This window comes from Portunus trituberculatus, chromosome 33, assembly GCF_017591435.1.
Source record: "Portunus trituberculatus isolate SZX2019 chromosome 33, ASM1759143v1, whole genome shotgun sequence".
Classification (NCBI taxonomy): domain Eukaryota; kingdom Metazoa; phylum Arthropoda; class Malacostraca; order Decapoda; family Portunidae; genus Portunus; species Portunus trituberculatus.
The window spans coordinates 7,868,953-7,896,746 of record NC_059287.1 but is presented as its reverse complement, the minus strand read 5'-3'; the positions used below and the strand labels follow the sequence as shown (position 1 = coordinate 7,896,746).

General features: G+C 41.5%; 3 protein-coding genes across 3 annotated transcripts; all 3 read right to left on the bottom strand.

Moving 5' to 3' along the window:
• Positions 1–6,969: 6,969 nt before the first annotated feature.
• LOC123512441 (sodium/potassium-transporting ATPase subunit beta-2-like) lies at positions 6,970–14,183 on the bottom strand. Its single transcript, XM_045268857.1, has 3 exons — positions 14,006–14,183; positions 7,737–7,893; positions 6,970–7,185 (listed from the first exon to the last, which is right to left on the bottom strand). Exons 1-3 carry the CDS (start codon positions 14,063–14,065, stop codon positions 7,097–7,099), a joined length of 306 nt encoding a protein of 101 aa, XP_045124792.1. The 5' UTR covers positions 14,066–14,183; the 3' UTR covers positions 6,970–7,096.
• A 4,641-nt stretch (positions 14,184–18,824) lies between these two features.
• Positions 18,825–27,419, bottom strand: LOC123512439. The gene is made up of 3 exons (XM_045268856.1): positions 21,822–27,419; positions 19,854–19,940; positions 18,825–18,933 (listed from the first exon to the last, which is right to left on the bottom strand). The coding sequence occupies exons 1-2, from the start codon at positions 22,292–22,294 to the stop codon at positions 19,862–19,864; spliced, it is 552 nt and encodes a 183-aa protein (XP_045124791.1). The 5' UTR covers positions 22,295–27,419; the 3' UTR covers positions 18,825–18,933; positions 19,854–19,861.
• Positions 24,305–24,793, bottom strand: LOC123512204 (uncharacterized mitochondrial protein AtMg00860-like). Its single transcript, XM_045268447.1, has one exon. It carries the CDS (start codon positions 24,791–24,793, stop codon positions 24,305–24,307), a length of 489 nt encoding a protein of 162 aa, XP_045124382.1.
• Positions 27,420–27,794: the final 375 nt, after the last annotated feature.

The following is a 27,794-nucleotide window of genomic DNA, read 5'->3' as shown; positions in this document are numbered from 1 at the left end:
TTAGAGATCGCTTTCATAAATAGCTCTAATCCAGTGGAAAGAGAGAGAGAGAGAGAGAGAGAGAGAGAGAGAGAAGTCTGGGAAAGCGGTAGAAGAAAAATTTAATATAACCGAAACGGTCTTCGTGAGATTCTTTTTCTGAGCTATCATTTCTGTCATGTCTTTCTCCCTCTCTTTCACTGTGAAGATTTACAGTGATACATTATCGTGTGCCGTTTTTTACATTTTACAGTTATTCTTAAGCCATATTTTCTGGTGTCTTTTTTACGTGTTTTTTTTTTTTTATGTAACCATATTTTCTGATGCCATGTAATTAATATATATATATATATATATATATATATATATATATATATATATATATATATATATATATATATATATATATATATATATATATATATATATATATATATATATATATATATATATATATATATATATATATATATACCCATAAGTAGTTGAAACAGTTCCCGCGTGCTTCACACCCTCTTCTTTCTTACCGAGTACTTAGTGTGAAACGGAACTGTTTTCAGATGCCATTGATGACATTGTTGAAGAGTTGGGTTACTGCATGGTGTGTTTTTCTGTAACTGATGTATAATCTTAGTTATTATGTATGCGTGTGTAGTTTTATAGATTGCTTGTATGTTTTTCCTTTTTCTCTCCCGCTGCAAGATATTTTGATAGTTGATAACTGAGTGACATTAGTATTTAGTGTACGCTGACATCACAGAACTGTTTTCAGAGGACAAACTTAGATGATAGTCAGATTATGAAGTAATACTGACACAAGGGACATGCAGAGTAAACAGTGTACTTTTTCTATGTAGATGTGATATGGGATCCTTGCTAAACCATCACTGTACCATCGCTATAGTATGAGTAAATGTTTTCTTCATCTCTTAATGCACAAGACTTGTGGATTTGATAGGAAAGCGTGGCATTATGGCGGAGACACCAGTAACATACTATCATCCAAGTATCAGTGTGTACGTGTACTTACCTAGTTGTATATACCTAGTTGCATTGTACAAGGTTCGAGCTGGGCTCATAGTGCCCTGTCTCCATATCTCCACCTTTATCATTTTTCTTTAAAGTTATGCACATTATGTGATGTAACAAACTTCATCATTTAATGCATTCCACTTTTCCACCATTCTATGTGGAAAACTGTTTTTCCAATATCCTTCACACACTGCCTCTTTCTAATCTTCTTGGTATGTCCTCTTGTCCTTCCAGTTTCTTCTGTCACCAGCACCAGGTCTTGCTTATCTATCTTTTCAATGCCATTAACTATTTCATACAATATTATTAGGTCTCCTCTTTTCTCTTCTATCTTGTAAGGTTGGTATTCCTATTTCCTTCAGCCTTTCTTCATATGTTAGGTCCTTAGTTCCGGCACCATCTTTGTAGCTATCCTTTGAATCTGTTTTAATTTTCTTATATCCTTTTTTAAGCTCGACAACCACACCACTGCTACATATTCCAACTTTGGACGTGTGTGTGTGTGTGTGTGTGTTATAAGTATTTCTTCTAATAATAATGTAAAGATCTTGTTAATCTGTCATTACAATCATAAAAGCACTCTAAAAAATCAGTGAAATTTCAATGAAAGCCTTGTAAAAGAAGTGAAAGCGTGATATACAAGCGTTTCAGAATATGGTGCAAGAAGTAGCTGAAATAATGTTGCGCTTTGCCCTAAGTGACAAAACTTAACAAAATCAAGAAGAAATATGTCAGGGGCACAGCGCATGTATGTTGATTTGGAGAGAGAGAGAGAGAGAGAGAGAGAGAGAGAGAGAGAGAGAGAGAGAGAGAGAGAGAAAATTGAGAAGTTTGGGCACATGAAGAGGAGAGACCAGGAGTGTGAGGGAGGAGGAGGATGCTGAAGATGGATTTACTCCGGCATGAGAAAGAGAGAAAGACATGAGAGAAGGTTTAAGGGTACGCTGAAATAAGACTTGGGCGTAACTTGGCAAGGCGCAGAAAGGCGAATGTTGAAGAATATTTTTAAATCACTTATCTTCGATTTAGTTCATCATCTACTAATAATTGCAGAGAAGAGAGAGTTGTCTCCATAGAAGAGTATAGTTCCAAGGCTAATTTAATCAAAGAAACAAAGACTTTCGATATTCAACATGCATATGGTAACATTTTTGATAGCTAGTGTAGTGTAGCACAACACTGGAATACAGTGCATAAACTTGTGCTCTTGTAAAACTTGAAAAATCTGCTGGTAACATTTTGCCTTTCCGCCTTCGGGGTCTAATTTTATTCAGTGCTGATGGCTAAGTAAGTTGTGTATATGCACTAAAACATTAATATTCACTACCAGAACACTCAGTCATCCAACAAACAGAGGAAATGTGCAAGGTTTACTGCCTATTAATTTGATGCCAACGTCGACGAGCCGAAAGATGCCTCCACGAATTAATCTTACAAGCAGCCACTATATAGTTAAATTAGATGAAAATGGGTTTGAAGATTTTAACCCCAATATGTAACTAGCACATCATGCACAAGTGTTGTTTAGTTGTAGAACTTGTATACCTCTTTCGTGTTTAGAACTGGTCTACTAATACATCCTGGGTCTACCTAATGCTTGTAAGAGCAGGAAAGGAGACAATATTTCACCATTAAATGTTCATCAGTAATATTAATTTTCTTAGAAAAACACTCACCAGCAAGGACAGGATTACATGTTGCCTTTCCTGCTTGTTTTTACCTTTGTACTCCACAATAATCAGAGCTGGCTTTTTTTTTTTATTTACCCTACAGTATAGCTCTCTCTCTCTCTCTCTCTCTCTCTCTCTCTCTCTCTCTCTCAACAAACACACAGCTTCTTCCTGAGAGCACCACCTTCATGATCACAGCGAGCTTTTCCGCCACTTCCTCGCTCTCTGGCGACGTCATGGTGACGTCATGGTCAGCTCGCTTTAATTTCGTCCCAGGACGAACCCTTCCAGACTTGGAATTATTTTTCTGTAGACAATGTTCTTAAGGGAGTGAAAGTCTTTGTTGCTTCAGTGCTCGCATCTCCTCCTGCGCCCCTCAGTTGTGTGAGTGTGGATGACTCGCCAGGACGTAGAGAAAGTCAACATCATGTCATAGTTTATTGATGGCCTATACAAACAAAAAATTGCATAGGTTAGATGAGGTGCGTTCAAAAGAAAATGAACATCACTCATAATTTTTAAACATAGGAGTATAAGGAAACAAGGAAAACTGCAAAAATTCATTAACAATTCCTGTAAAAAAAACATGCTTATTAATTACCATCTATTATCCTTATCCACAAATTCCTCCAATCATCTCTTAGACCCTCTATTAACTCAGCACTAATAATCTTATTATTGAATATATTCCATTATTCTATTTGAAGGCTAGTTTCTCCTTTAAAACAACTTCACAGAGCTTAATGTGACCATAACATATGAGTCTGAACACTCGATTATTGGAAAGCAGGGCCTTCTTAACGCTAATTGACTGCATTTCAACTTGAAACGGAAAGTAACCAACCATCCTGAACAACAAAGGCAAGACCCTCCCTCACCATGCCACGTAGCTCTAACATTGGCTGCGTCACGAGAAGCATTGAGAACATCTGTGCTATCTCTTTAGGGACAATAGAAGCTGAGGGGTGATATCACGTTTTCTTCATAACTCTGCATTATTGACAATATTGCATCCTTTCCCCCATATTGCAGATTATTTCTTTGGTATGAAGGTAACGATACTTGCCTTAAGGCGGTGTCACACAAGCACTTTTTCCGTCGATTAATGCGATTTTCGTCGATTTTTCAACGTTCCGCATGAATTTATTGCATGAATTTGTCAGACGATAGGGATCGTTTCCGTCTGCAAATTTTCCGCCTTTGTTTACATACCAAGACCAAGAGCACAAGACTTGCCGCGTCTCCTCAACCTGCTTCTACGTGCATTGGTTCTACCACTAACCATGAACGCATCCATGCACGCTTTTTGGCTTGTTTAGCTCGTCCAAGTTTCGTAATACACAGTATTACGTTCAGAGCAGCGTATCTTTGCCGCAGCGTGGCCTCCATGTTTGTGTTTACATTTTGTTGGGGGAAGTGACGACGGAAAGTGACGACGAAACACCGTTTGTGTGTGACAGGCCGCAGCCAAAATATCGTCGATTTTCTGAAAAACGACGGAAAAAGAAGACGGAAAAAGTGCTAGTGTGACACCGCCTTTAGTGACACAGAGTTAAATGTTGGTGCTTCACAATGGTAGAGTTCATTTCGTAAATTCATAATGAATGTAGTTGTGTCTAATGCTCTTTAACAGAGACCACCTCTCGCATCTATACAGACATCCTGGCGGTCACTACACACACACACACACACATAATGAGCTCTCAGATCGCACCGTAATGGGCAACGTCTGGCTGTCTCGTTAGAGACTGGATCAGATCAAACAGTGAACACACACACACACACACACACACACACACACACACACACACACACGTGTGTGTGTCGCCTCACTAATTATAAATAGTTATCGCACATGTACAATATACTGCCTGGGCTGCGTTCCGTTGGAAGTTAGCACGCTGCCCCCGCAACCCCAACGGAACGCAAGGGAACGCGCAAGCCATACGGGTATTGTTGACAAAGATGGCCGTCCAAGCTGCTCTCCTCCTCGCTCAAGAGCTCGCAAAAGACCCTCTGTTGGACGCTGCAGAGCTCCTCTTAGCACGAGAGGAGGAAATATTGCTGAGGCAAGAGGAAGAGGGAGAAGAGAGGTTGCCAAGGCAAGGAGAAGAGGGAGATGATAGGCCGCCAAGTCCTGTGAGGGTCAAGGACTATGCAGAGATGATAGTGCCTCTTTACTCCGGGAAAGACTTATAGAACACTTTCAAATGCAAAGGAAACTGTCCCTGCAGCCACAGGTGCTGGAGGGGCCTCTGCAGCAGCTACCATGGCGGTAGAGGCTGTCTCTTCTGCCTCAGAGGCTGTGTGAAGAAATGCGACACATATAACACCGTCTTTTATTGCTATAAATACTAATATTTTCGTCATATTGCCTTATTCCAGCATTCTACAAGGGATAACAGACTTACCACATTGTTTTTATGTTCTGTGACGTCGCATAAGCTGTCAAAATAGCATTTACATCCCCCACACTGATAATATAGTGGTGAAGCGGCGGACGTCTGCGGTTTGTTGATAAACAATAGTTGCCAGACACCGCCAAGCATTCACCTCCGAGGAGCGCAAGGTCCCGCACGCTCCCGCAAGGCGAGCCCTATGCTGGTCCCCCCCGATTCGGGGGAAGTATGCCATACTGTACGCCATACGGTCCCCAACGGAACGCGGCCCTGGTCCTACCCGAAGATCGGTCAGTATTAGCTCTGAGTTCTTTCCGTGGGGGAAAGGCTGCCTGGGTGACCATCAGACGACCGTGATGAATAACACACACACACACACACACACACACACACACACACACACACACACACACACACACACACACACACACACACACACACACACACACACACACACACACACACACAATTTGGTTTTAGAAAAGGTCGGTCATGTGTAACAAATTTATTGAGTTTCTACTCTAAAATAGTTGATAAAATACAAGAGAGAGAGGGATGGATTGATTGTATTTATTTAGATATAAAAAAGGCGTTTGATAAAGTGCCACATGAAAGATTACTATGGAAGTTAGAGGAGAAGGGTGGCTTAAAAGGAAGCACATTGAGATGGATGAAAAATTACTTGAGGGGAGAGAAATAAGGACGATAGTTAAAGATATGAAGTCCAAGTGGAGAACAGTAGACAGCGGAGTGCCACAGGGGTCAGTATTGGCACCAATACTTTTTCTCGTATATATAAACGACATGCCAGAGGGAGTGAACAGCTACATAAATCTGTTTGCGGACGATGCGAAACTGTGCAGAGTCATTAAACAAAAGAGGATTGTGAAATACTACAGGAAGACTTAAACAAGATCTGGAAATGGAGCAAAAAATGGGAGATGGAATTCAATGTGGACAAAAGCCATGTCATGGAAATGGGAAAAAGTGAAAGACGACCAGTGGGAATCTATAAGATGGGAGATGGAGTAGAACTAGAAAAAGTAAAAAAGGAAAAGGACTTGGGAGTGACAATGGAAGAAAACAATCAACCGGTAAGCCATATTGATAGAATTTTCAGAGAGACATATAATTTGCTAAGGAATATTGGATTAGCATTTCACTATATGGACAAAGAAATGATGAAGAAATTGATAAGTACTAAAATAAGACCTAGATTGGAATATGCAGGAGTTGTGTGGACCCCCATAAAAAGAAACACATAAGGAAATTAGAGAGACTACAAAAAATGGCTACAAGAATGGTTCCAGAATTTAAAGGGATGACATATGAGGAGAGACTAAAAGCTATGGATCTACCAACCCTGGAACAGAGAAGAGAGAGAGAGGATCTGATACAAGTTTATAAATTGATTAACGGAATGGATCAAGTGGATAATGAGAAACTAATCCTGAGAGAAGAATATGACATTAGAAGCACAAGATCGCATAGTATGAAACTGAGGGAAGGAAGATGTCTGAGAGATGTTAAAAAATTTAGTTTCCCGCAAAGATGTGTTGAGACTTGGAACAGTTTGAGTGAGGAAGTGGTGTCAGAAAAGAGTGTGCATAGTTTTAAAGAAAAATTGGATAAGTGTAGATATGGAGACGGGGCCACACGAGCATAAAGCCCAGGCCCTGTAAAACTACAACAAGGTAAATACAACGAGGTAAACACACACACACACACACACACACACACACACACACACACACACACACACACACACACACACACAGTGACAAAACCGCAAGGTAATTATCATTGCCCTCAGGTCAGTGCCCTCAGGGTATTTATGCGGGCACCATATCACGTTGTTGAACAGGACAGTTGGTTAAATAAGGAGATAGTCAATCACACTCATTTATGGCACGGACTGACATGTACTATATTGAAAATCCCATGCGTGGAGAAGCCCCTCGCCAGTCCCGCAGCCACCGCAAGCGCCGCCGCACCAGGCGCCCGTGGAGGCTGTCATTACCTGATAAATTCGATGCGGGCGGCGACATGCGGCGTCTTGAGGTTCTTAGCCCAGAAGTGGCACTCTATGCTGATCAGCATGCCGTCTGTACAGGAAGACAAAACTTGCAGTATACATATATGCAGACCAAGGTGGTATTAGTCAGTGCTCCAGTCAATGATTTAGTTACACGGAAATCTTCCTGAACCTCAGTACAATATGAGGAACGGGAATTTAGTCTAATGTTCCGTAGCATTTACATCCCAATTTGATGTGGCCGCTCTCTCTTGATTACTCTTCCCTACTACAGTTTTTTTGTCAAGCAATCACAAGCAACACATCACTAGTTTTGCAATATAACTCTATACAGACGCTCAGTGATTAAAATATATCAACAAAAAAAAAAATCGTTGTCCTCACTTTTATTTGTATATCATCAGCATCTGCATGAATTGTAATGACAAAATCGTGTTGTTCGAATATCCGTGGGATTATATAATTGATACAGGAAATTTTAAGTATCACAAAAATCAGGAAGAAACCCTTGAAAACCACATGACTTCCGCTTGAGTCTGTATAAAGCATGCAGTCAACATGAGGAAACCAAAACATTTGAGAATGGGCTTGGAAGTGTTTTTGTGAGAGAGAGAAACTTACATTCGGGATGTTTGAGAAGGAGTCCGAGTATCGGGGCCCGAGACGAAGTCCGCACTGGGAAGTAATAAAGTGGAAAACCCTGCCACGGACTGAGCTCCACCGGACCCAGGAACTCCTTATCGGCAGGATATTTCCCCGTGCAGGACACCCATAGGAACTGCACCCAATGGGCAATAGCATGAGGGTAAAGCTCGTGTCAGTAGTAGTATTAGTAGTAGTAGTAGTAGTAGTAGTTAGCAGTAGTTAAGATTAGTTAGTAGTTGTTAAGATCTTAGGTAAGAGTAATAGTAATAATAATAGTAGCAATAGTGTAGTAGTAGTAGTAGTAGTAGTAGTAGTAGTAGTAGTAGTAGTAGAAGGATATAACAAGAGCGTATCAAAAAAGGAAATCTGCAAGAGGCTATCAGGCCTACACGTGGCAGTGCCTGTATGAGAAAAGCTACTTAATTCCATCAATCATCCCCGTCCATTAATTTATCTAATCTTTTAAAGCTCCCTATTGACTCAGCTCTAACTACATGACCACTGAGTCCGTTCTACTAATCAACCACTCTGTTTGAAAACAAGTTTCTTGTAATAGTAGTTCTTTTTTTTTTTTTTTTTACGGTAAGGCCTATAGCGCCTGTAGGCACACTTGAAGAGTGTATGGGAAGCGCTGTTCAGCTTCCACCCATTAGTGGCGCAGGCAATTTTATTTATAGTGGCACCCATATTAGGGCCCATATCACCACCCAAGCTCATCTTGAGTGTAACCACCTAGAACCTGGGTATCATGGTGACATGTAGGTAACTTTAAACCACTCGACAAATGGCAAAGTGTTTTAAGGCTGTACGTGGTGGGATTCGAACCTACGCGTGGACGTCTGCCCGATCCCACGCTCACCACCTTATCCACTACGCCACCGCCTCCCTTAGTAGTAGTAGTAGTAGTAGTAGTAGTAGTAGTAGTAGTAGTAGTAGTAGTAGTAGTAGTAGTAGTAGTAGTAGTAGTAGTAGTAGTAGTAGTAGTAGTAGTAGTAGTAGTAGTAGTAGTAGTAGTAAAACCAACAACAGCAGCAACAGTTAGAACAATGAAATGTAATAGTAGTACTCCACTGCTGTTTTCGCCCATCAGTTATTACGAGGAGGAGGAAGAGGAGAAAAATAAGGAAGAAGAGGAGGAGGTGGAGGAGGAAGAGGAGGAGGAGGAATACTTAGAAATATATAGGAAAAACGAGTGACAGGAGGCCTTGCGACCTATGACGAGGTCAGTCGTTTACTATACTACATCTGCAGAGGCTATTTACTTAGTAGGAGGCAAGGATAGAACAGATGAAGCTCCTCCCCACCCACCACTCCCCCAAGCGTTACCCGGTAAGAAATAAAACGAAAAATACACCCTGATTGCTGAGAAGGACAACCGGAAAAATTTATAAAGGAAAGATGGGAAAAAAAGAAGTACAAATGTAATTACTACTATCGCTAAGAAAAAGAGATATCTAGTGTAACTACTACTATAGCTAAAAAAAATTTAAAGATTATTGGAAACCGTTTTCTCTATAAAACTTATATAATTTACTCTTGAACGTAGGTATCGTGTTAACTTGGACGACAGCTGGCAGCTTGTTCCAATGTTCAACTACTCTTACGTCAAAAAAATTTCTTTGCAAATCAGTATTAAATCGCTGTCCTTTAAGTTTCAACCCGTTATTTTCTTTTTATTGATTGCGAAAGCTCAAAATCATTTTCGTAATCGATCTTATCTATATTTTTAAGTATTTGGAACGTTTGGATGAGGTCACTTCGGATGCGACGATCTCTAAGGGAAAACATATCTAATCTTTTGAAATGTTCTTCATAAGACAGACCACGTATTCCTGGGATTAGTTTCGTTGCTTGTCTTTGTACATTCTCCAATTTCTTAATGTCTTTTTGATAGCATGGAGACCAGAACTGAACCGCGTATTCTAAATGCGATCTCACTAATGATGTATATAGACGCGTTATGACTTCAGCAGGTGTTTTACGATCAGAATTACGCGCAATAAATCCCAAGATAGTGTTTGCTTTACGACTCGCGGCCGATCACTGTGTAGCACATTTCAGAAGATCATTTGTTACAAGTACTCCCAGGTCCTTCTATTCATTGACTTTGATTAAGTTTCGTCCATGTAATTTGTAATTATATTCTACATTGTTTTGGCTGATGTGCATTACTTTGCACTTATCTCCATTCAAAATTGAAAAGCCATTTGTCGCTCCAGCTACTAAGGTTGTCTAAATCTCGCTGGATGACACCACAGTCGTCTCCTGTGAGTACTTTACTACCTAGCTTAATGTCGCCGGCGAATTTGGATATTACTGACACGATGCCGCAGTCTAAATCATTTATGTACCTCAAAAAAAAAGTAACGGACCCAAAACGGAACCCTGGGAAACTCCACTCGTAACTTGAAGCCAGTCGGGAGCTTCTCCATTTATAACTACTCGTTGCTTTCTACTTGTTAACCAACTTTCAGTCCAACCACACAACTGCTCTCCCATCCCGTGAGCTTTCAGTTTAATTAAAAGACTGTATCAAAAGCTTTCCTGTTGAAGTCTAGATAAATTATGTCAGATGGAGCTCGCTCATCATAATTAGAGAATATGTAATTAAAAACTTCTAAGAGATTAGTTAAGCATGATCTGTTGTTCCAGAAACCATGTTGGGAGTCTAATATTAATTTGTGGATGTCAAGGAAGGTAGTGATTTTATCTCTAAGTAATTCTTTCAAAAATTTTTATAACTACCAAGGTAAGACTGATGGGTCCGTAATTATTAGCTGCGCCTTTATTACCTTTCTTGAATATTGGCGTGATATTTGCATATTTCCAATGACTTGGTACTGTTCTTTCCTGCAACAATCTATTAAAAAGCAATTTAACCACTTCAGTACTGTGACGCATTTTCATATTCATTCTGCTTACTATTTGATGATTTCATACAACTTTTGAAACTTATATAGGGGATTAAAGCTGTGAAGACTATGGATATTAATCTTCTGACCTCCATGCACCCTTCCTAATGTCAAAAAAATGGTCTAATCGTACACAAATTCAAGGTAAAAGTGTCTCTCGCAGTACTCGTAGTAACACAAGTTCTTCTTGACATTCTCTTAATAGCCTGGTTGATAATCTATCAACACCTATGCTTTTATTGGCATCAAGGTTGCGCAGGTATTTCGCTACATTGTCTTCCCTTATTTCACCTATTATTAGCTTCTCATTTCCGGATCCTCTAAACATATTGATCGAAGTTGGCAAAGTCGAAATGTCTTCTGTGAAAAAAGTTATTTAGAATTGTTGCCATGGCATTGCAGTCACTAACAAGTACGTTATTATTATCTTTTATTGGCCCAATTTTTTTCTTTGACCATTTTTTTTTTTTTTTTTTTTTCACTATGAATGTGTTGGAAAAAAAATTTTGAATTTGCTTTCACTTGTTTTGATGTTTATTTTAAGGTTGCGTTTTAACTTCCTTATCTCTCTCTCTCTCTCTCTCTCACAACATCGTTTGGTGGTAATCGTTATCAGATTTAATTTGTTTATATTTAGCATATAGGCTCTTTTTCCTGGCAATGATGTGTTTTATAAAGTTCGTCATCCATTGGGGATTTTTTTTTGTGCTATTGACCCATTTCCTTACTTGAGGAATCCATTTACTTTCTGTTTCAAAAAGAATGTTGGTAAAGGCTGAGCACATCTGTTCCACGTCTTTATTTGCGAAGACTATTTGCCAATTATTTCCTTGTAGTTCTAGTTTAAGTCTTAGTGTGTTACCTTTCTTATAGTACTAAAAGCGCATTTTCCTTTATATCAAAGTAGCAATTAATATTACATCGTATAATTTTGTGATCGCTGTTTGCGAAGACTTCATCCACTTCACAAGTATTTGTCAAATCGGTGTCTGAAGCTAATACGATATCTGAGATGTTATCGCCTAGTGTGGGTTCTCTTACAAATTGAGAAAGGAATATAAAACTTTTTCATCACTTTGATAATCTGGATCCCTCGCTATCAGATATTGATATTTTTTAGTTAATATGTTGTAGGTTATCATCTCCACATATATTGGAGGTCTTTATTTTCAGTTTCAAATTCGTTATAATGATATTTCATCATTTTCAGGAGTCATTTTAGAAAGTCGATATATACTCGCGACTATCATGGTTTTTTTTTTTTTTTTTTTTTATTATCTATTTTTAGTTTAACATATACAGATTCGTAGACTGTTCTGCTTTCTTTATTGATTTCAATAGTACTTATGCTATTTCTTATATACATTATTACTCTACCTCCTCTTTTGTTTATTCAACAATTAAGAAACATATTGTAGCTAGGAATGTTAGCCTCGGTGATTAAGTCTTTATCACAGATGTTTAACCATGTCTTTGTTATACTTATTATATCAGGATTTTCCAAACTTGCCTATGTTACGAGTTCGTCTCTTTAATTATTTATGCTTCGAGCATTTGTATAAAATAAGGTTAGGCCTTTCAAGGTTTTCACATGCTTTTCAGCTGGTCCAATACGCGATTCGCTTAGTGAAAATCCTTCTCCTGTGTTTTTTGCCTGTTTGTCACTGGCACCAGTGACGATTCTCTTGTCTCTTCTTGCCTATCTACGTTGGATAGTTCCCCTGTTTCGGGAGCTGTATGGTCGTTGTCAATTACATTGCCAACTACCTCGTCACTGGCTACGCTACCTGTGTCCTCCTCAGTTCTGTCCGAAGAGAAGTGGTGATACAAATCAAAGAAATACATTCCTTCCTGCTTAATGACCGACTCTACCTGTCGATTTACAGCTGACATTTTCTTAAACATGGCAGGTCCAACATCATATCAGGGAATGATGCCACACACTGCTACCTTGCGTTTCCTTTCAGCAAATTCTCTCATCATGCCCTGGTACTTATCTACAATGTCAGTTGCAGTGTCACAGTGGAGATTATTCGTGCCAACAACTGTCACGAATAACGTGTCCTCCATAGAGTTTTCCACTAAGTGGTCAATTCTCTCCGTAATTTGTTCAATCTTGCGGCCCGTGTAAAACCTGTGTTTTCTATTAGGCTTACCTCGACAAAACTCGTTACTCTGGTCGCTAACAAGACTAACCCCAACCAGAATTGCATCCTGATCAGGTTCGGTCTCTTCTTGCAACGCAGCAAACCTATTTTATAGTGTTACAGTGGCGCTGTCTTTAGTCTGAGCATTAGCCGTTCTACCATTTCTAACAGTCTGAAAGCCGTCATCTGTATCTACTGAGTCATATATCCTGCTCTCTTCCTGATTTACACTAACAACTTTGATGGCTTTACCAACTTGCACTAATTTTCTGACCTTTCAGACGTGCTACTTTATCCTTCAATTCCTTGACCCCAGCCAATGCATTTGCCTGTGAGTTGCAAAATAGACAACAGAGTTGACAATTTTGCTCAAGAAAAAAACTCAAGAACGAAGGCATTTCCAAAGCTAGAACACATGTAACAGGTATCTTTAGTAATTATGAAAACCAAAACAAAATTATACAAAAACAAAGACACTGATTAAATGTGAAACTAGTCTGAAATACGCGAGTAATTAAGTGGTTAACGCAGGTAGAAAAAAGGGTTGAGTGGGCTGTAGGATTAAGGGTTAAGTAAGGTCACGGGCACCTGGATTGGCTGGGCGATTCTATTCCCCTGGGAATTTCCAGTCAGCAACGAGAATGTAGCGGTGACGGTTGGAAACTTATGGCTACACACGCATATATTGGAAAGTAGCATATTACTGGAAAAATGAGGCGAGAAAAGATATTGAAAAATAAAAACGGTTTAAAGAACAAATAATTATTAATAACAGATGTATGGATGTATGTAAGATTGTGTGATCTGTAAGTAAGTCTAGATATCTAGTAAGTATCTAGTAAGTTTCAAAAGTACAGAAAAACAACATGGAGTAAAATTAACGACAACACTTAGCCAATACAGAGGTCAGCTCAGGTCTAGGTAAATACAGGCCAGAACAAGTCACATAGCACGCACACGGAAGGAGGTCAGCCAGGTGACTGGAGGAGGCGGCGGAGGAGGAGGAAGAGGAGGAGGAGGACAGACGCACAGACACATACACACACACACACACACACACACACACACACACACACACACACACACACACACACACACACACACACACACACACACACACACACACACACACACACACACACACACACACACACACACACACACACACACACACACGTCTTCTTACCAGCATTGGATAAGATTGGGCGAGGGCTGATTCAATATGCGTACGAAGTGAATCCGGCATCTCCTCAGGCAGCTCCTCTGGGGATGTGTAAGGCTGGGGCGTCCAGTCCCGGGGCTGCAATTCATACCAGGTAACGCTGCGCGCACGCACACACACACACACACACACACACACACACACACACACACACACACACACACACACACACACACACACACACACACACACAGTTTTTTTTCAGCTAACTTGTTTGGAAACTACATTTTTTTTTTTATCCTTGACAATCATTTCTTTGACAATAACAGAGAAAAGATGTGATTCCTTCTGTCTCTCCGAGTCAGGAGTAGTAAGTTGGAGCTCACCACTTTCTTTTTTTAATGCAGGAGGAAAGCCACCAAGGGCAGCAAAATAGGGGGCCGCCATGGTACAGTGGAACCATGCGTGCTTTGGGGTCCGGGGGGTCTCCAAACGCACCGGTTCGAATCCTGTCCACGGTCCGAGTGTAGATTGGGCTTCCTCACTCGGGGCAACGGTTTCCTAGCGGGTGGGCTTTGAGATAGGAGGTACCTCAAAAAGTACCACATTTAGCCCATAAATTCCCATGAAAACCCCACATGTAAATAAAAAATAAAAATATTAAAAATAAAAGGCCCACTTGAAGTGCTGGCTCCCTTAAAGAGTGATAAAGAATTAGCCAAAATTAAGGAACAAATATCTTGAAACCTCCCTCTTCAAAGAATTTAAGTCGTAGGAAGAAGGAAATACAGAAGCAGGCAGGGAGTTCCAGAATTTACCAGAGAAAGGTATGAGTACTGGCTAACTCTTGAGTTACAGAGTTGAGCAGAATAGGGATGAAAGGAAATAGAGAGCCTTGTGCAGCGAGGCCGCAGGAAAAGAGGAGACATGCAGTTAGTAACATCAGTAGAGCAGTTAGCATGAAAAAAGCGGTAAAAGATAGAGATGTAACATTTCGGCTGTGAGAAAGAGGCTGACATTCGGTCAGAGGAGGGGAGCTGATGAGACGAAAAGATTTTGATTCTACTCTATCTAATAAAGATGTGTGAATAGAACCCCCCCAAACATGCAAAGAGTACTCCATACAGGGGCGGATAAGGCCCTTGTACAGAATTAGCAGTTGGAGAGGCGAGAAAAACTGGCGGAGACGCATCAGAACTCCTAACTTCATAGAAGCTGTTTTAGTAAGAGATAAGATGTGAAGTTTCCAGTTAAGATTATAAGTAAAGGACAGACCGAGGACTTTCAGTGTAGAATAGGGAGACAGTTGAATGTCATTGAAGAAGAGAGGATAGTTGTCTGGAAGGTTTTGAGGCATTGGAAACTACTAAGTTTTCTCTGAAAGAAACACAAATCTTAGAAAGATCAGAAGTCAGGTGTTCTGTGGCCTCCATGATCTGTTGAATTCCGGGAGGGCTGGTAGTCTCTAAAAGGACGAGGAAAGATGTAAGGTGGTATCAGCAGCGTAGCAGCCGATAGGGCAAAAAGTTTGGTTAAGAAGATCATTAATGAATAATAGAAAGAGAGTGGGAGACAGGACAAAATCCTGAGGAACACCACTATTAATAGATTTAGGAAAAGAACAGTGGCCGTTTACCACGGCTGCAATAGAACGTTAGGAAAGGAAACTTGAGATAAAGTTCCAGAGGGAAGGATAGAAACCTTAGCAGGGCAGTTTGGAAATCAAAGCTTTGTGCCAGACTCTATCAAAAGCTTTTGATATGTCTAACGCAACAGCAAAAGTTTCACCAAAATCTCTAAAAGAGGATGACCAAGACTCAGTAAGGAAAGCCAGATCACCAGTAGAGCGACCTTGACGGAAGCCATACTGGCGATCAGATAGAAGATTGTGAAGTGACAGATGTTTAAGAATCTTCCTATTGAGGATAGATTCAAAAACTTTAGACAAGCAAGAGATTAAAGCTATAGGACGGTAGTTTGAGGGATTAGAACGGTCACCCTTTTAGGAACAGGCTGAATGTAGGCAAACTTCCAGCAAGAAGGAAAGGTAGAAGTCGATAGACATAGTTGAAAGAGTTTGGCCAGGCAAGGTGCAAGCACGGAAGCACAGTTTTTGAGAACAATAGGAGGGACCCCATCAGGTCCATAAGCCTTCCGAGGGTTTAGGCCAGCGAGGGCATGGAAAACATCATTACGAAGAATTTTAATTGAAGGCATGAAATAGTCAGAGGGAGGAGGAGAGGGAGGAACAAGCCCAGAATCATCCAAGGTGGAGTTGTTAGCAAAGGTTTGAGAGAAGAGTTCAGCTTTAGAGACAGAAGAGATGGCAGTGGTGCCATCAGGATGAAATAAAGGAGGAAAGATGAAGAAGTAAAGTTATTGGAGATGTTTTTGGCTAGATGCCAGAAGTCACGAGGGAGTTTGAGTTTGAAAGATTTTGACAAAAGCATTTACTAAAGTCAGAAGAGCTAGGGGAGAGATAGACAGCACAGATAAATTTAGTTAGAGAGTGACTATTGAGTAGTTAAATAGTCAAAGAATTTACTATAGTCAGAGGAGTTAGGGGAGAGATAGACAGCACCAGATGGTGAAACAGTCGGAAGATTTAAGAGCGTGGGGACGAGAGCAAATTAAGTCGTTGCGCACATAGACGCAACATCCAGCTTTGGAACGAAAATAAGGATAGTGAGAGTAGAAGGGAACAGAAAAGGGGCTACTGTTATTTGCCTGAGGCAGCTGTGTTTCGGTGAGGAAAAGATGAGGTTTAGTAGAGGAGAGGTAGTGTTCTACTTGAGGGAGGCTTCAAGATATTTTGGGTCGCTACCTGAAGAGCAGTCCGACCTGAGGACATTTCTGATCCCCTCCCCAGAAGGGGACTCCGAGGCTGGATTAGAAATCGCTATTTTTGAATTTTGAGGGAAGGAAGTGTGTGTGGTAAGTGCATTTAGTTTTGAGTGAAGAAAGATAATTGTCTTTAGAGGGCTGACTGTCCCCTTGAGTTGTGAGACACAAAGGGAAACGTTCAACGAGATCACAAGTAGCTTTAATGGAAGGTTCACAACACCCACCTGAAGTGATCCAGACCAGAATTGGTCCGAAACAGAACTAGTGCCATTAGACCTCGCTGGGAGTAAATCATCGTTTCGGTAGATGTCTACTGCTCCGTTAGTGATGTAAATATCTCGTGACAGACACAGAACGTAATGAAGAAATGACAGTTTTTGGACTGCGTTGGAAATGATATTCGACAGAAATTAAAGGACAAGCTTAAGGAAACCATTGTATTGTAGTGGAGGCGTTGAAAGTGATAGTGATGGTGGTGGTGGTGGTGGTGGTGAAGATGATTATATAAGGTGATGATGATGATGATGATGATTATGATGATTATGTTGATGATTATGATGATGATGATGATGATGATGATGATGAAGGTTCCATGTTCCATGCAATATATATATATATATATATATATATATATATATATATATATATATATATATATATATATATATATATATATATATATATATATATATATATATATATACAGTACTTACTCCAATTTTGCGAGAAATGGGGCGGCATTGTGAGTCGCAAATTTGGAAATCGCAAAATTGGAAGTATTATTCCTATGGGAAAAATTGAATATGGTGGACCCCTCGTCCATGGTCGCCTAATTTTTCCTTCCTTTTGCTTTCTGTTAATATATTGAGCCAGTTATGTTTCCATATGAATGATCACAGTGTTTGTACAATGGCTCCGAGAATAAAAAAATTGTCCACCATAGGTTTTTCAATTTTCTCACTGTTTTTAAACGCCATTCTCACAGTTGATTCTCCCACACCATACTATCTGGAAATATCACAGTTCCTTTTTCCATCTCTTTTTATCTTATTTATCTTCATCTTCTGCTCCAAAGTTAGCCTAATGTTTTTCTTGGTTGGTGGCGCCATGTCACACAAAGTCGAGCACAAGGATTCCTCCAAATTTGCAGAGAGAACTCCGTGGAGGTGTACGTAAACAAATGGAAGGCGGGAGGGAGCGGGGCAGTGTTGCCAAATGATCTTCGTTGAATTACCGCCATATTATTATGAAAACTAGCCAAAAACCACCAAACTATGATAAATATAATATAAATATGATAATAATATAGTATAATATGATAAATATGAATAAATTAATAAAATATTGCCTATATAATACAGTAATATATAATTTGCGAGAACGCTCTCTCCCGCCACCACTCGCAATACCGTGAGAAAGGAGCAAGATGAGGAAATTTTAAAAATGGCAATTTTTGGTCCTTGGTCGCAAAATTGGCGTATCGCAAAATTTGAACTCGCAAAATTGGAGTAAGAACTGTGTATATATATATATATATATATATATATATATATATATATATATATATATATATATATATATATATATATATATATATATATATATATATATATATATATATATATATATATATATATATATATATATATATATATATATATATATATATATATATATATATATATATATATATATATATATATATATATATATATATATATATATATATATATATATATATATATATATATATATATATATATATATATATATATATATATATATATATATATATATATATATAAAAGAAAATGTCCTCAGTTTCTTCAAATACTATTGGTAAGTTAAAAATGCCTTTCATAATCCATTATCATCTTTGCCTCATTGCACAGACCTAATGAAATGAAGATTACGTCAGCACACATGCTTCTATTTCTCAAAATTTCCCTTAAGACCAAAACGAACTTGGAAACACAAATGACACAAGGATAAGAACTTACTTGTTTGAAAGCCTTTTATAACGTCGATGTAGTGTTGCTTGGCAGACTTACCGCCAATCTTATGGTTACGCTCCAGGTTGATAAATGTATCTGGATACACGACCAGACCTGAGAAAAGATGCATTAGGAGACTTTAAAAGATAATCAGATAAAAAAAATATATTGGGTCTAAGCTTCATAAAGTTAGATTTAAGAAAAAAATAAGGAATTGGTTATCAAATAGTGATAGTTGAATGGAGTACACTAAGAAATCAGGATCTTAGTGGCGAGTCATTAGAGAAATTGAAAGGAAAGTGGAAATAGGTAAGCATGCTTGATACAGGGACTTACACGTGTAGGCCGAATAGCCTCTTGCACTTTCTTTTATATCCTTATATTTTTATGTAGAGGCGCCATTACCTATTACCACCAGTAACAATGTCAGAGAAGACCACAACCTGTCACTTTCACCAGTAAGAGTCAGGGAAGGACGACACCAGCCACCATTAGTTAGTCTTCATACGAAAGAAAGAAAGAGGAAAGAAAAAACAGATGACAATATAGACAATTCACTGAGTAACTTATTGACTGGATGATCTGTCAGCAGAGGTGTAGGTGATAAAAGAGTAACAGTCTGCTCACCTGGACTGTCTTTTATTTTTTTTATGTTGTGGCGTATAGCGCCTGTAGGTTTTACTTGAGTTTATGGGAAACGCTTTTCAGCTTCCACCCATTAATGGCGCAGGCAATTTTATTTATAGTGGTACCAAAATTAGGGCCCGTATCACCACCCAAGCACATCTTTGGTGCAACCACCTAGAACCTGAGTATTTTGGTGACGTGTAGGTAACTTTGAACCACTCGACAAATGGCAAAGTATCAAGGTGGCACATACGTGGTGGTATCAAGATGGTACGTGGTGGGATTCGAACCTACCCGTGGATGTCTGCCCGATCCCACACTCACCACCTTATCTGCTAGGCCACCGCCTCCATTTTACTTTATATACATGCAGAGAGGAAGGTGATGAATAGTAACAATCTGCTCACCTGAACTGTCAGCAGCGGCGTAGGTTACAGCGAGCCCCACCACCACTGCCAAGCCTAGCAGCGTCATGAGCGTCACACATACCACAACTGTTCCAACAGACACATATTATTTATTACAATAGTACGAAACACTTAATGTTGTTGTTATTATCATTTTCTATTGATATTATCATTATTATCTTTACTATTATTATTGTTATTACAAATATCATTATTGTTGTTATCATTATCAATATTATTGTTATTATTATCATTATTATTGTTATTATTATTACCATTATTATCATTGTCATTATTATTATCATTGTTATTATCATTATTGTTATTATTATTATTATTATTATTACTATTATTATTATTATTATTATTATTATTATTATTATTATTATTATTATCATCAACATCTATTGTTATTGTTCTTGTTGCGGTTGTTATCTATGTATATAAAGTAGAAGTAGTAGTTAATAGTAGTAATAGTAACAGTAATAGTATAAGTAGTAGTAGTAGTAATAGTAGTAGTAGTAGTAGTAGTAGTAGTAGTAGTAGTAGTAGTAGTAGTAGTAGCAGTAGTAGTAATAGTAGTAGTATCTACTACTACATGTAGTAGTAGTAGTAGTAGTAGTAATAGTAGTAGTAGTAGTAGTAGTAGTAGTAGAAATAGTAGTAGTAGTTGCAGCAGTAATAAAAGTACTGAACCCATAATTTTTTTTATTACTTCAACAAAAATAAAGCAAAATTATTCTAATTTTGTACACTCGAACTTCTGTCTGTGTATGATTATGCCCAAAAGTTTCAGTAATCTAGGATGCTTTGCACAAAAGTTATGGTCTCTCCAGAATATGTTCCAAATGACCTCCTCGGCGTTGGAGACAGACTAGCAACCGTTGCGCAAAATTGTCAATCATTCGCATGCGCTTCTCTCTGGGGATTTCCCCAGAAAGGTTCTGTTTTTTTTTGGGTCACCCAAACATGGCATAATCGGTCCGTATTGGTTTGAAGACGAAAATGAGAGGGCTCAAACGGTGAATAAGGAACGTTACGTGGCAGTGCTGAGGAAGTTCTGGGAATCACTCGGACGTCGCAAAGGGACTGATCGAGATGACCAGTGGTTCCAGCAAGATGGGGCGACCCCCCACACATCAAATCACACTCTTGACTGGCTGAGAGAGCGATTTCAGGAAATGCTGATCAGCAGGAAGTGTGACGTCGAGTGGGCACCTCATTCACCGGACTTGAACCCCCCTGATTTTTATCTGTGGGGATATCTGAAGGACCATGTGTATCAGAACAATCCTCAAACAATTGGTGAGCTCAAGGCTGCAATTGCAGCAAAAATCAGGGAAATCCCTAGAGAGGAGTGCATGCGAGTGATTGATAATTTTGCGCAACGGTTGCTAGTCTGTCTCCAACGCCGAGGAGGTCATTTGGAACATATTCTGGAGAAACCATAACTTTTGTGCAAAGCATCCTAGATTACTGAAACTTTTGGGCATTATCATACACAGACAGAAGTTCGAGTGTACAAAATTTGAATTATTTGGCTTTATTTTTGTAGAAGTAATAAAAAGATTTATGGGTTCTGTTTTTTTTTTGGGAGGTCACCCTGTAGTAATAGTAGTAGTAGTAGTAGTAGTAAAAGTAGTAACAATTGCAGTAGTGGTAGTAGTAGTAGAAGAAGTTGTTGTGGGCCGTTCACTGCGCCATGTTTTGGGCCATGCAGATGGGATCTCACAGAGTCCTATATAAAATCAGCGTGTGTGTGTCCTCTCCTCGGTCTGGGTGCAAACTTTCTGAGGATTGTGGGTAGGTATGGCTGCCACATATATGAGAGTGTAGAATATGTGTATTAGTATAGTGTTAAGCGTTTCCCTACCTTACTATCTAAGTAATATTCCTACACCTCCCTCCTGCCACCAAGTTAATAGCGAAGTCTTGAACTGACTCAGCGACTACCATCTTGTACATCACCTAGGCGAAGTGGTGGTGGGTCCCAGGGGCGTATCTTGAGGGGTCCCTAGGGCGATGTCTGGACGTAAGAAGCGACGGTTCCTACGCAGGACTCGGCCACACGGTACGCGAACGTCGTACTGACGCGGTTCATGATATGCCATCACTGTGCCAACCTGATCCCAGCGCTTTGTCCTTGGGTTCTGGAGGCGAACCTGCTCATTAACAGCAAGGGCAGGCAGCGACCGGGCATGCTGGTTGTAGCGGGAAGCAACGTCCTGCTCCCGCTGTGTTGCACGTAGATCACAGTCCTCCTTATCTGGTTGCCACTCCATCTTGTAAGCTGCTGGGTGGGCTGGTACACAAGTGCGGAGGGGGTGACCGTAGAGCAGTTGTGCAGGAGAACGTCCAGTGTGGTTTGGTGTGTTCCTCAGCTCCAGTAGTCCGTGGTCGAAGGCCTCACAGTCAATACTGCCTGAAGGAACAGCCTTCATGATGAGGTGCTTCACAACCTTGACAGACGCCTCAGTTTAACCGTTGGCTTGCGGGGAGTAGGGTGAGGTGATCACATGCCGGACGCCCTAACGCTGCAAGAAGTCAGCAAATTCTCGGCTCGTGAACTGGGGGCCTCCGTCAGTCCTGAGGCATACGGGAACTCCTGAGCTTGCGAAGAACTTGCTAAACTGTCGAACGGTAGCAGCAGCGGTTCTGTCCCTGCCGCATGAGAAGACAACCGGCCATCCTGAGAAGCTGTCTGCTATGACGAGAAAGGCCTTCCCAGCTACAGTGAAAAAGTCAGCAGATACAGATTCCTCTTGTCGTTGGTTCAGGAGTAGTGTCTGGCAGGCGTCACAGGAAGTCACAACATTCTGTATGTCGGAGTTTATGCCCAGCCAGATGACTGCCTGTTTAGCACGGAGCCCGGTGGCTTCGACTCCATGGTGGCTGTCACGCAGACGCATGAGGACCGTCTTGCGGAGCGCTGCAGGTATAATAACTCGTGGGTCGTAGAGTACTATGTCACTGTCACAGTACAGTTCTTCCTGAAGTTTCTAACATGGTAAGAGGGTAGAATGGAGATCATACCTGTTGTGTGGGAATCCATGACGCACACATTCAAGAAGGCGCTGGTACGTGTCATCGGATCGCGCCGTCTGCAACAGTTCCTCCATTTTCAGGTCCGCCGACGAAGAGTGCTCTTGATGCTCAGTCAGAGTTTGCATGGCCCTGAGTGCGATGGCATGCGTCACAGAGCTATCAGAGTTGTCGTCTTCAGTAGGTGAGGCAACAGGGTGACGGGATAGTGCGTCAGGTAAGCCGAGAGTCTTGCCTTGCCGCCATCGTGCTGTGAAGACGTATGGTGACAACTTTTCCTTGAGGCGCTGAAGTCGTGGATTTTCCACAGCGTCAAGAGTGTAGTGGTTCAGTATAGGAATCAGTGGATAATGATCAATGACATGTTCAAAGTGATGCAGACCCCGCAGATAAAACCTGCATTTCTTCATCGCCCACATCGTTGCCAGCATTTCAAGTTCTATTGTGGCATAACGCGTTTCTGTGTTTGATAAGAAGCGTGAACCACACTGAACAAGACGGAAAAGGCCACCGCCATGATCTTGCAAGAGGACATAGCTAATACTATGGAGACGAGAGGCATCCGTCAGGAAAGTGGTGGGTAGGTGTGGGTCAAACATTGCTATAGTAAAGGTGTTGTTTGCCATTCTGCCAGATTTCCAACCAAAACATTCAGCCTATACTACTCATGGTTCTTTAATCACAGTATTATCAACAAACGGCGTTCTGAGAATATTCTGACTATTTCATTAAATAGCAGGTGATACAAATAAGTGTTATATACCAAATCAAATGCAGGTATTTTATGAACATGTATGACGATGTGGCATGTCAGGACGGGCGACGCTTCCCCCTGGGGGAAAGGGGAGGAGTCAGGTCACCACGCACATGCAAATCGACTCACTTCTCATTTGGTCGCCACTATGGAAGGATACACTGACGCATCCTCGTCTGTGTCTTGTACAGCCAAACCAAGAAGTTTGTCTACAGAATTAATAAATAAAGCTTGCAAGGACCACTTTTACCAATAAATCAAGCGAGGAAGAGGACAGCAGATACAGCTGGTATATCTGAAGGCACAGTGAAGAAGATTTGTCCCAGTACAAACAAGATATACACCACACAGCATCACGACCTTATCAGGGTTTCTTTTCCCCACTCATTATATTACACTGGGTATCTCGATAGGACATAATAGTAAATATTTGGTGAATTATCATCCTCATTTTCACTTTTATAACCAGCACCTTCACTATATTTAATTTACCTATGGCATCTTCAGGTCTTGTCCATCACTTATATTTTTTTAGCGAAGTCATGCATTAAAATAAATAAAGAACAGTTATTCCTTTTCCTTGAAGTAATGAGAGATATGGCAGGGTCGCACGGATTATAGGCCTAGCCCTACAGGTCAGTACAATTTAGTTTTACTATAGCTGTGGTGGGCTGGCCAATGCTGCTTTCACACAACGAAAGGCAACGTCATGATCAGTGGTCCACATAAACGTGCGTCTTGGGCTCAGCAGTGGTCGAAGTGGCTGCGCTGCTGCAGAGATATCAGGCGAGAATTCGGCCAGCTGGTTAACAAGGCCCATGAAGGATCGAAGATCAGTAATGTTAGCCGGAGTCGCAAAGTCGGTTATGGCACGAACTTTGTCTGGATCAGCGTTGATACCTTCAGATGATAGCACGAATTCACAAAATTTGACCTTGGGCTCGGCGAGAACGAACTTGGCAGCATTAAGTGTAATGCCATTCTCCCAACACCTGGCAAGAATAGTGTTAACACGATGGAGATGTGGTAAAAACGCACGATCGTGAACAAGAGTATCATCCACCACCTTTACGCAGTTAGGGACACCTTGTAGAGCCATGTCTCCTCTCAGACAGAAGGCGTCACCCGTTGCTGCAAATCCCATAGGGCCACGTAAATATTTGAAGCGGCCATAGAGCGTGATAAATGTAGTGAGCGCCTGGTCTTCCTCAGCCAGCTCAAGCTGCTAGTATCCCTGGAGGGCGTCTATTGTAGTGAAGTACTGAGCCTGAGGATCAACACTTCTGATGGCAGCAAATGGCATTGGAAATGGATGGGCAGGGCGAGAGACCTGCCTGTTGAGGTGAGAGAGATCTGTAGTTTTTCTGATCCCACCATTGGGCTTTTGGACAGCAACAAGTGGGTGACACCAAGGTGATGGATCATCCCCTGCAGGTGCAATGATTCCCTGGGCTACCATAGACTGCAGTTCCTGCTGCACGGCATCCCGGAAGGCGAGCGGTATCTGCTAGCGTGTGTAGATGGCGAATGGTCGCGCATCCTCCCGTAAGTGTATCCGCATTGGTGGGCCTTTCATAGGGCGTAGTGGAGATGACTGCAAGTCCTCCTTTGTCATTAAGACATCAATGTACTCCCGCAAGAAAAACTCCTTGGCTTGTGCAGGGGTTGTGGTGTTGTCAAACGGAAGTGCTTGGTCCATGGTTGGAGGTGAGAGTGAAGGCGGAGGTGATGTATGGCTGAGAGCTGCGCTGGTCAAGGAGACGGGGGCCTGGGGATTGATACCCTGCCGTTGCGTTTCTCCTCACTTGCGCGCATACGCGAGTGTATCACCTGTGATATCGGTTGAGGGAACTCGGCGGGGATCAGTGCCAGGTCCCTACAAGCCTTGCATGACAGTAATGGAACAGGCGTGCCTGCATGGACGTCAATCCAAGCTCTCGTTGTTTTTTTCCTTCACCTTGAGGTCAACCAGGTACGACCCGAGCGCAACCTTCATCACTGAGCCATCTGCGTTGAATCTCGGGGCGTCAGGTGGTGGCTTCAGGTCACTTATAGTATAGACAGACCTATATCTCACAAGTGCCGTGGGCCAATAATGTTCTTATCTGCACCAGTATCAGGCAGCATTGCGAGGTTACTCGTCCCTTTGTAGTGGATGAATGTTACGACGACAGGCAGAGACGTTGTAGACGGAGTGCGGGAGGCAGAATGAACACACCTCGCGCTGGTACCCTTGTGGCCTTGAGAGGTGAGGGCGGCCGTCGTAAGCGTCTTCCCTGTCAGGGTGGAGGGACTGCCTTTGTCCTTGGATTTAAGGCAGCACTAGTCATAATGTCCCTTGTTACCACACAGATGACACTTGAATTTTAAAGCTGGGCATCGTGGTGTCTTGCTCCAGTGTCCCTTCTTACCACAGTTGCAACATACTGTGTTTGTGGCGGGGCATTGGTTCTTAAGATGCAAACGCGTACACCTGTCACATTAAATTTTGTCCTTGAGTGGTGCGGGTGACCTTGGTAGGTTGCTCGTTTTCTTTTCTCGCTTGTAGCGTGAAGTGGTGCACACAGATTTTGAAGGGAGACTATAGCAGAAGTGGTGCGCCGCGCTGCCTCGAATGCGTAGCATTGATGTACGGTTTCATCGAGAGTGGCGATGGTACTGATCAATTCCCGAACGAGGTCCTGATCACATACACCCATCAGCAACACCTGCTTCAGTTGTGTCTCCTCGCATTGTGTGTTAGCGCCCTTGCAGATGTCTACCGCCTCTGGAAGATTTTTCACTCTGACGAAGAAATCGTTAAAACACTCCCCCAACCTGTTATTTGCAGCTGAACAAGTCTCTGTGTCGTACAGCCTCGTTTGTTTGGGCATTGACGTGTTATTCAAGTGCGTCTAACACCTGTTCAATCGGCTGCATGTCGTCTGGAGTCACATGTAAGCGGTACTGCAGAATGTACAGCATCTCAGGTGTCAGGCACATTCGTAACTGAATGTGTTGCTTGGGGAGGTCAAGGTTCGCAAGGTCAGTGAAAGTGGCGTAGTCCTTCCATTGTCTCCTCCACGCCTTGTAGCCTGGGAAGGTAACATCAGACTGAAGCGAGGGTGGGGGATGGATGATATGCCTTCGTATTTGTAGGGTGTAGCATCCCAGCTGGGAGCGGCTGCAGAGATGGAATGGGCGAGGTGGAGGTGGGTGACACTGCAGCAGGTTGGGGGGTGAGGCGCGACTGCTGTGCGACAGTTGCCAACAGCTGCTGAAACTCCTCTCTCCGTTGTGATTCTCGCCGTTCATCTTCCTGCCTCCAACATTCTTCTTCCTCACGTCGGTATTGTTCTTCCTCCTGAAGTCGCTCAGCTGCCTCTTGGCGACGGTTGTCCTCAATGATTTGCAGTATTTGAAGTACATCAGGGTGAGGAGATTCTGCCATGGTTGCCTGTTGCTTTACGCGCCCTTGGCATGCGTGTTTGCGTCACAGATTTTTGGGCGGATCAACTCCTCGAACCCTCACTGTCGCAATAGTAGCATAACCAAAGGCAAATATACCACCACAGGTAAGGTAGTGCGCCGTGGGAAGTGCGTAGTTGTGCAAAATCTGTGGTTGGATAATGTGATGCAATACTGCCACCTTGATGGGAACCAGAGATGGTGGAGAGCGGTGTGACTCCCCTCTGCCCGCCAAGGAATATACAGAGAGGAAGTTGTGGTGTGGGTTAAAGTTTGGAGGACAGCGACGGTGCTGTCATCTGTTAGAAGCGAGTACTTTAATAGAAAATGTTTTCAGGAGTAACTTAGGAAGATTTCTTCCATGCTTCCACCCCAGTCCCTTATTTTTCCCTGCATTCTCTCGTGGCTATGAACTTATAAGGCAAATAAAACATATATATATATATACATACGAGTTTTCTGGCCGCCTCCGCCTGGGCCACACCATACTCGGTGGTCACTTGCACTGGTTGATGTGCCTTGCGCTCCTTCCCGTGACTGACTGACTGTTTGAATCTTGTAAAGGCGGCGTCACACTAGCACTTTTTCGTCTTCTTTTTCTGTCAATTTTCTAACGACTGTCAACTTTTGTAGACGGTGGCCGTCACACACAAGCTTGCTTTCGCCTTTGCTGCGCTTGTCGATTATAAACAAATATG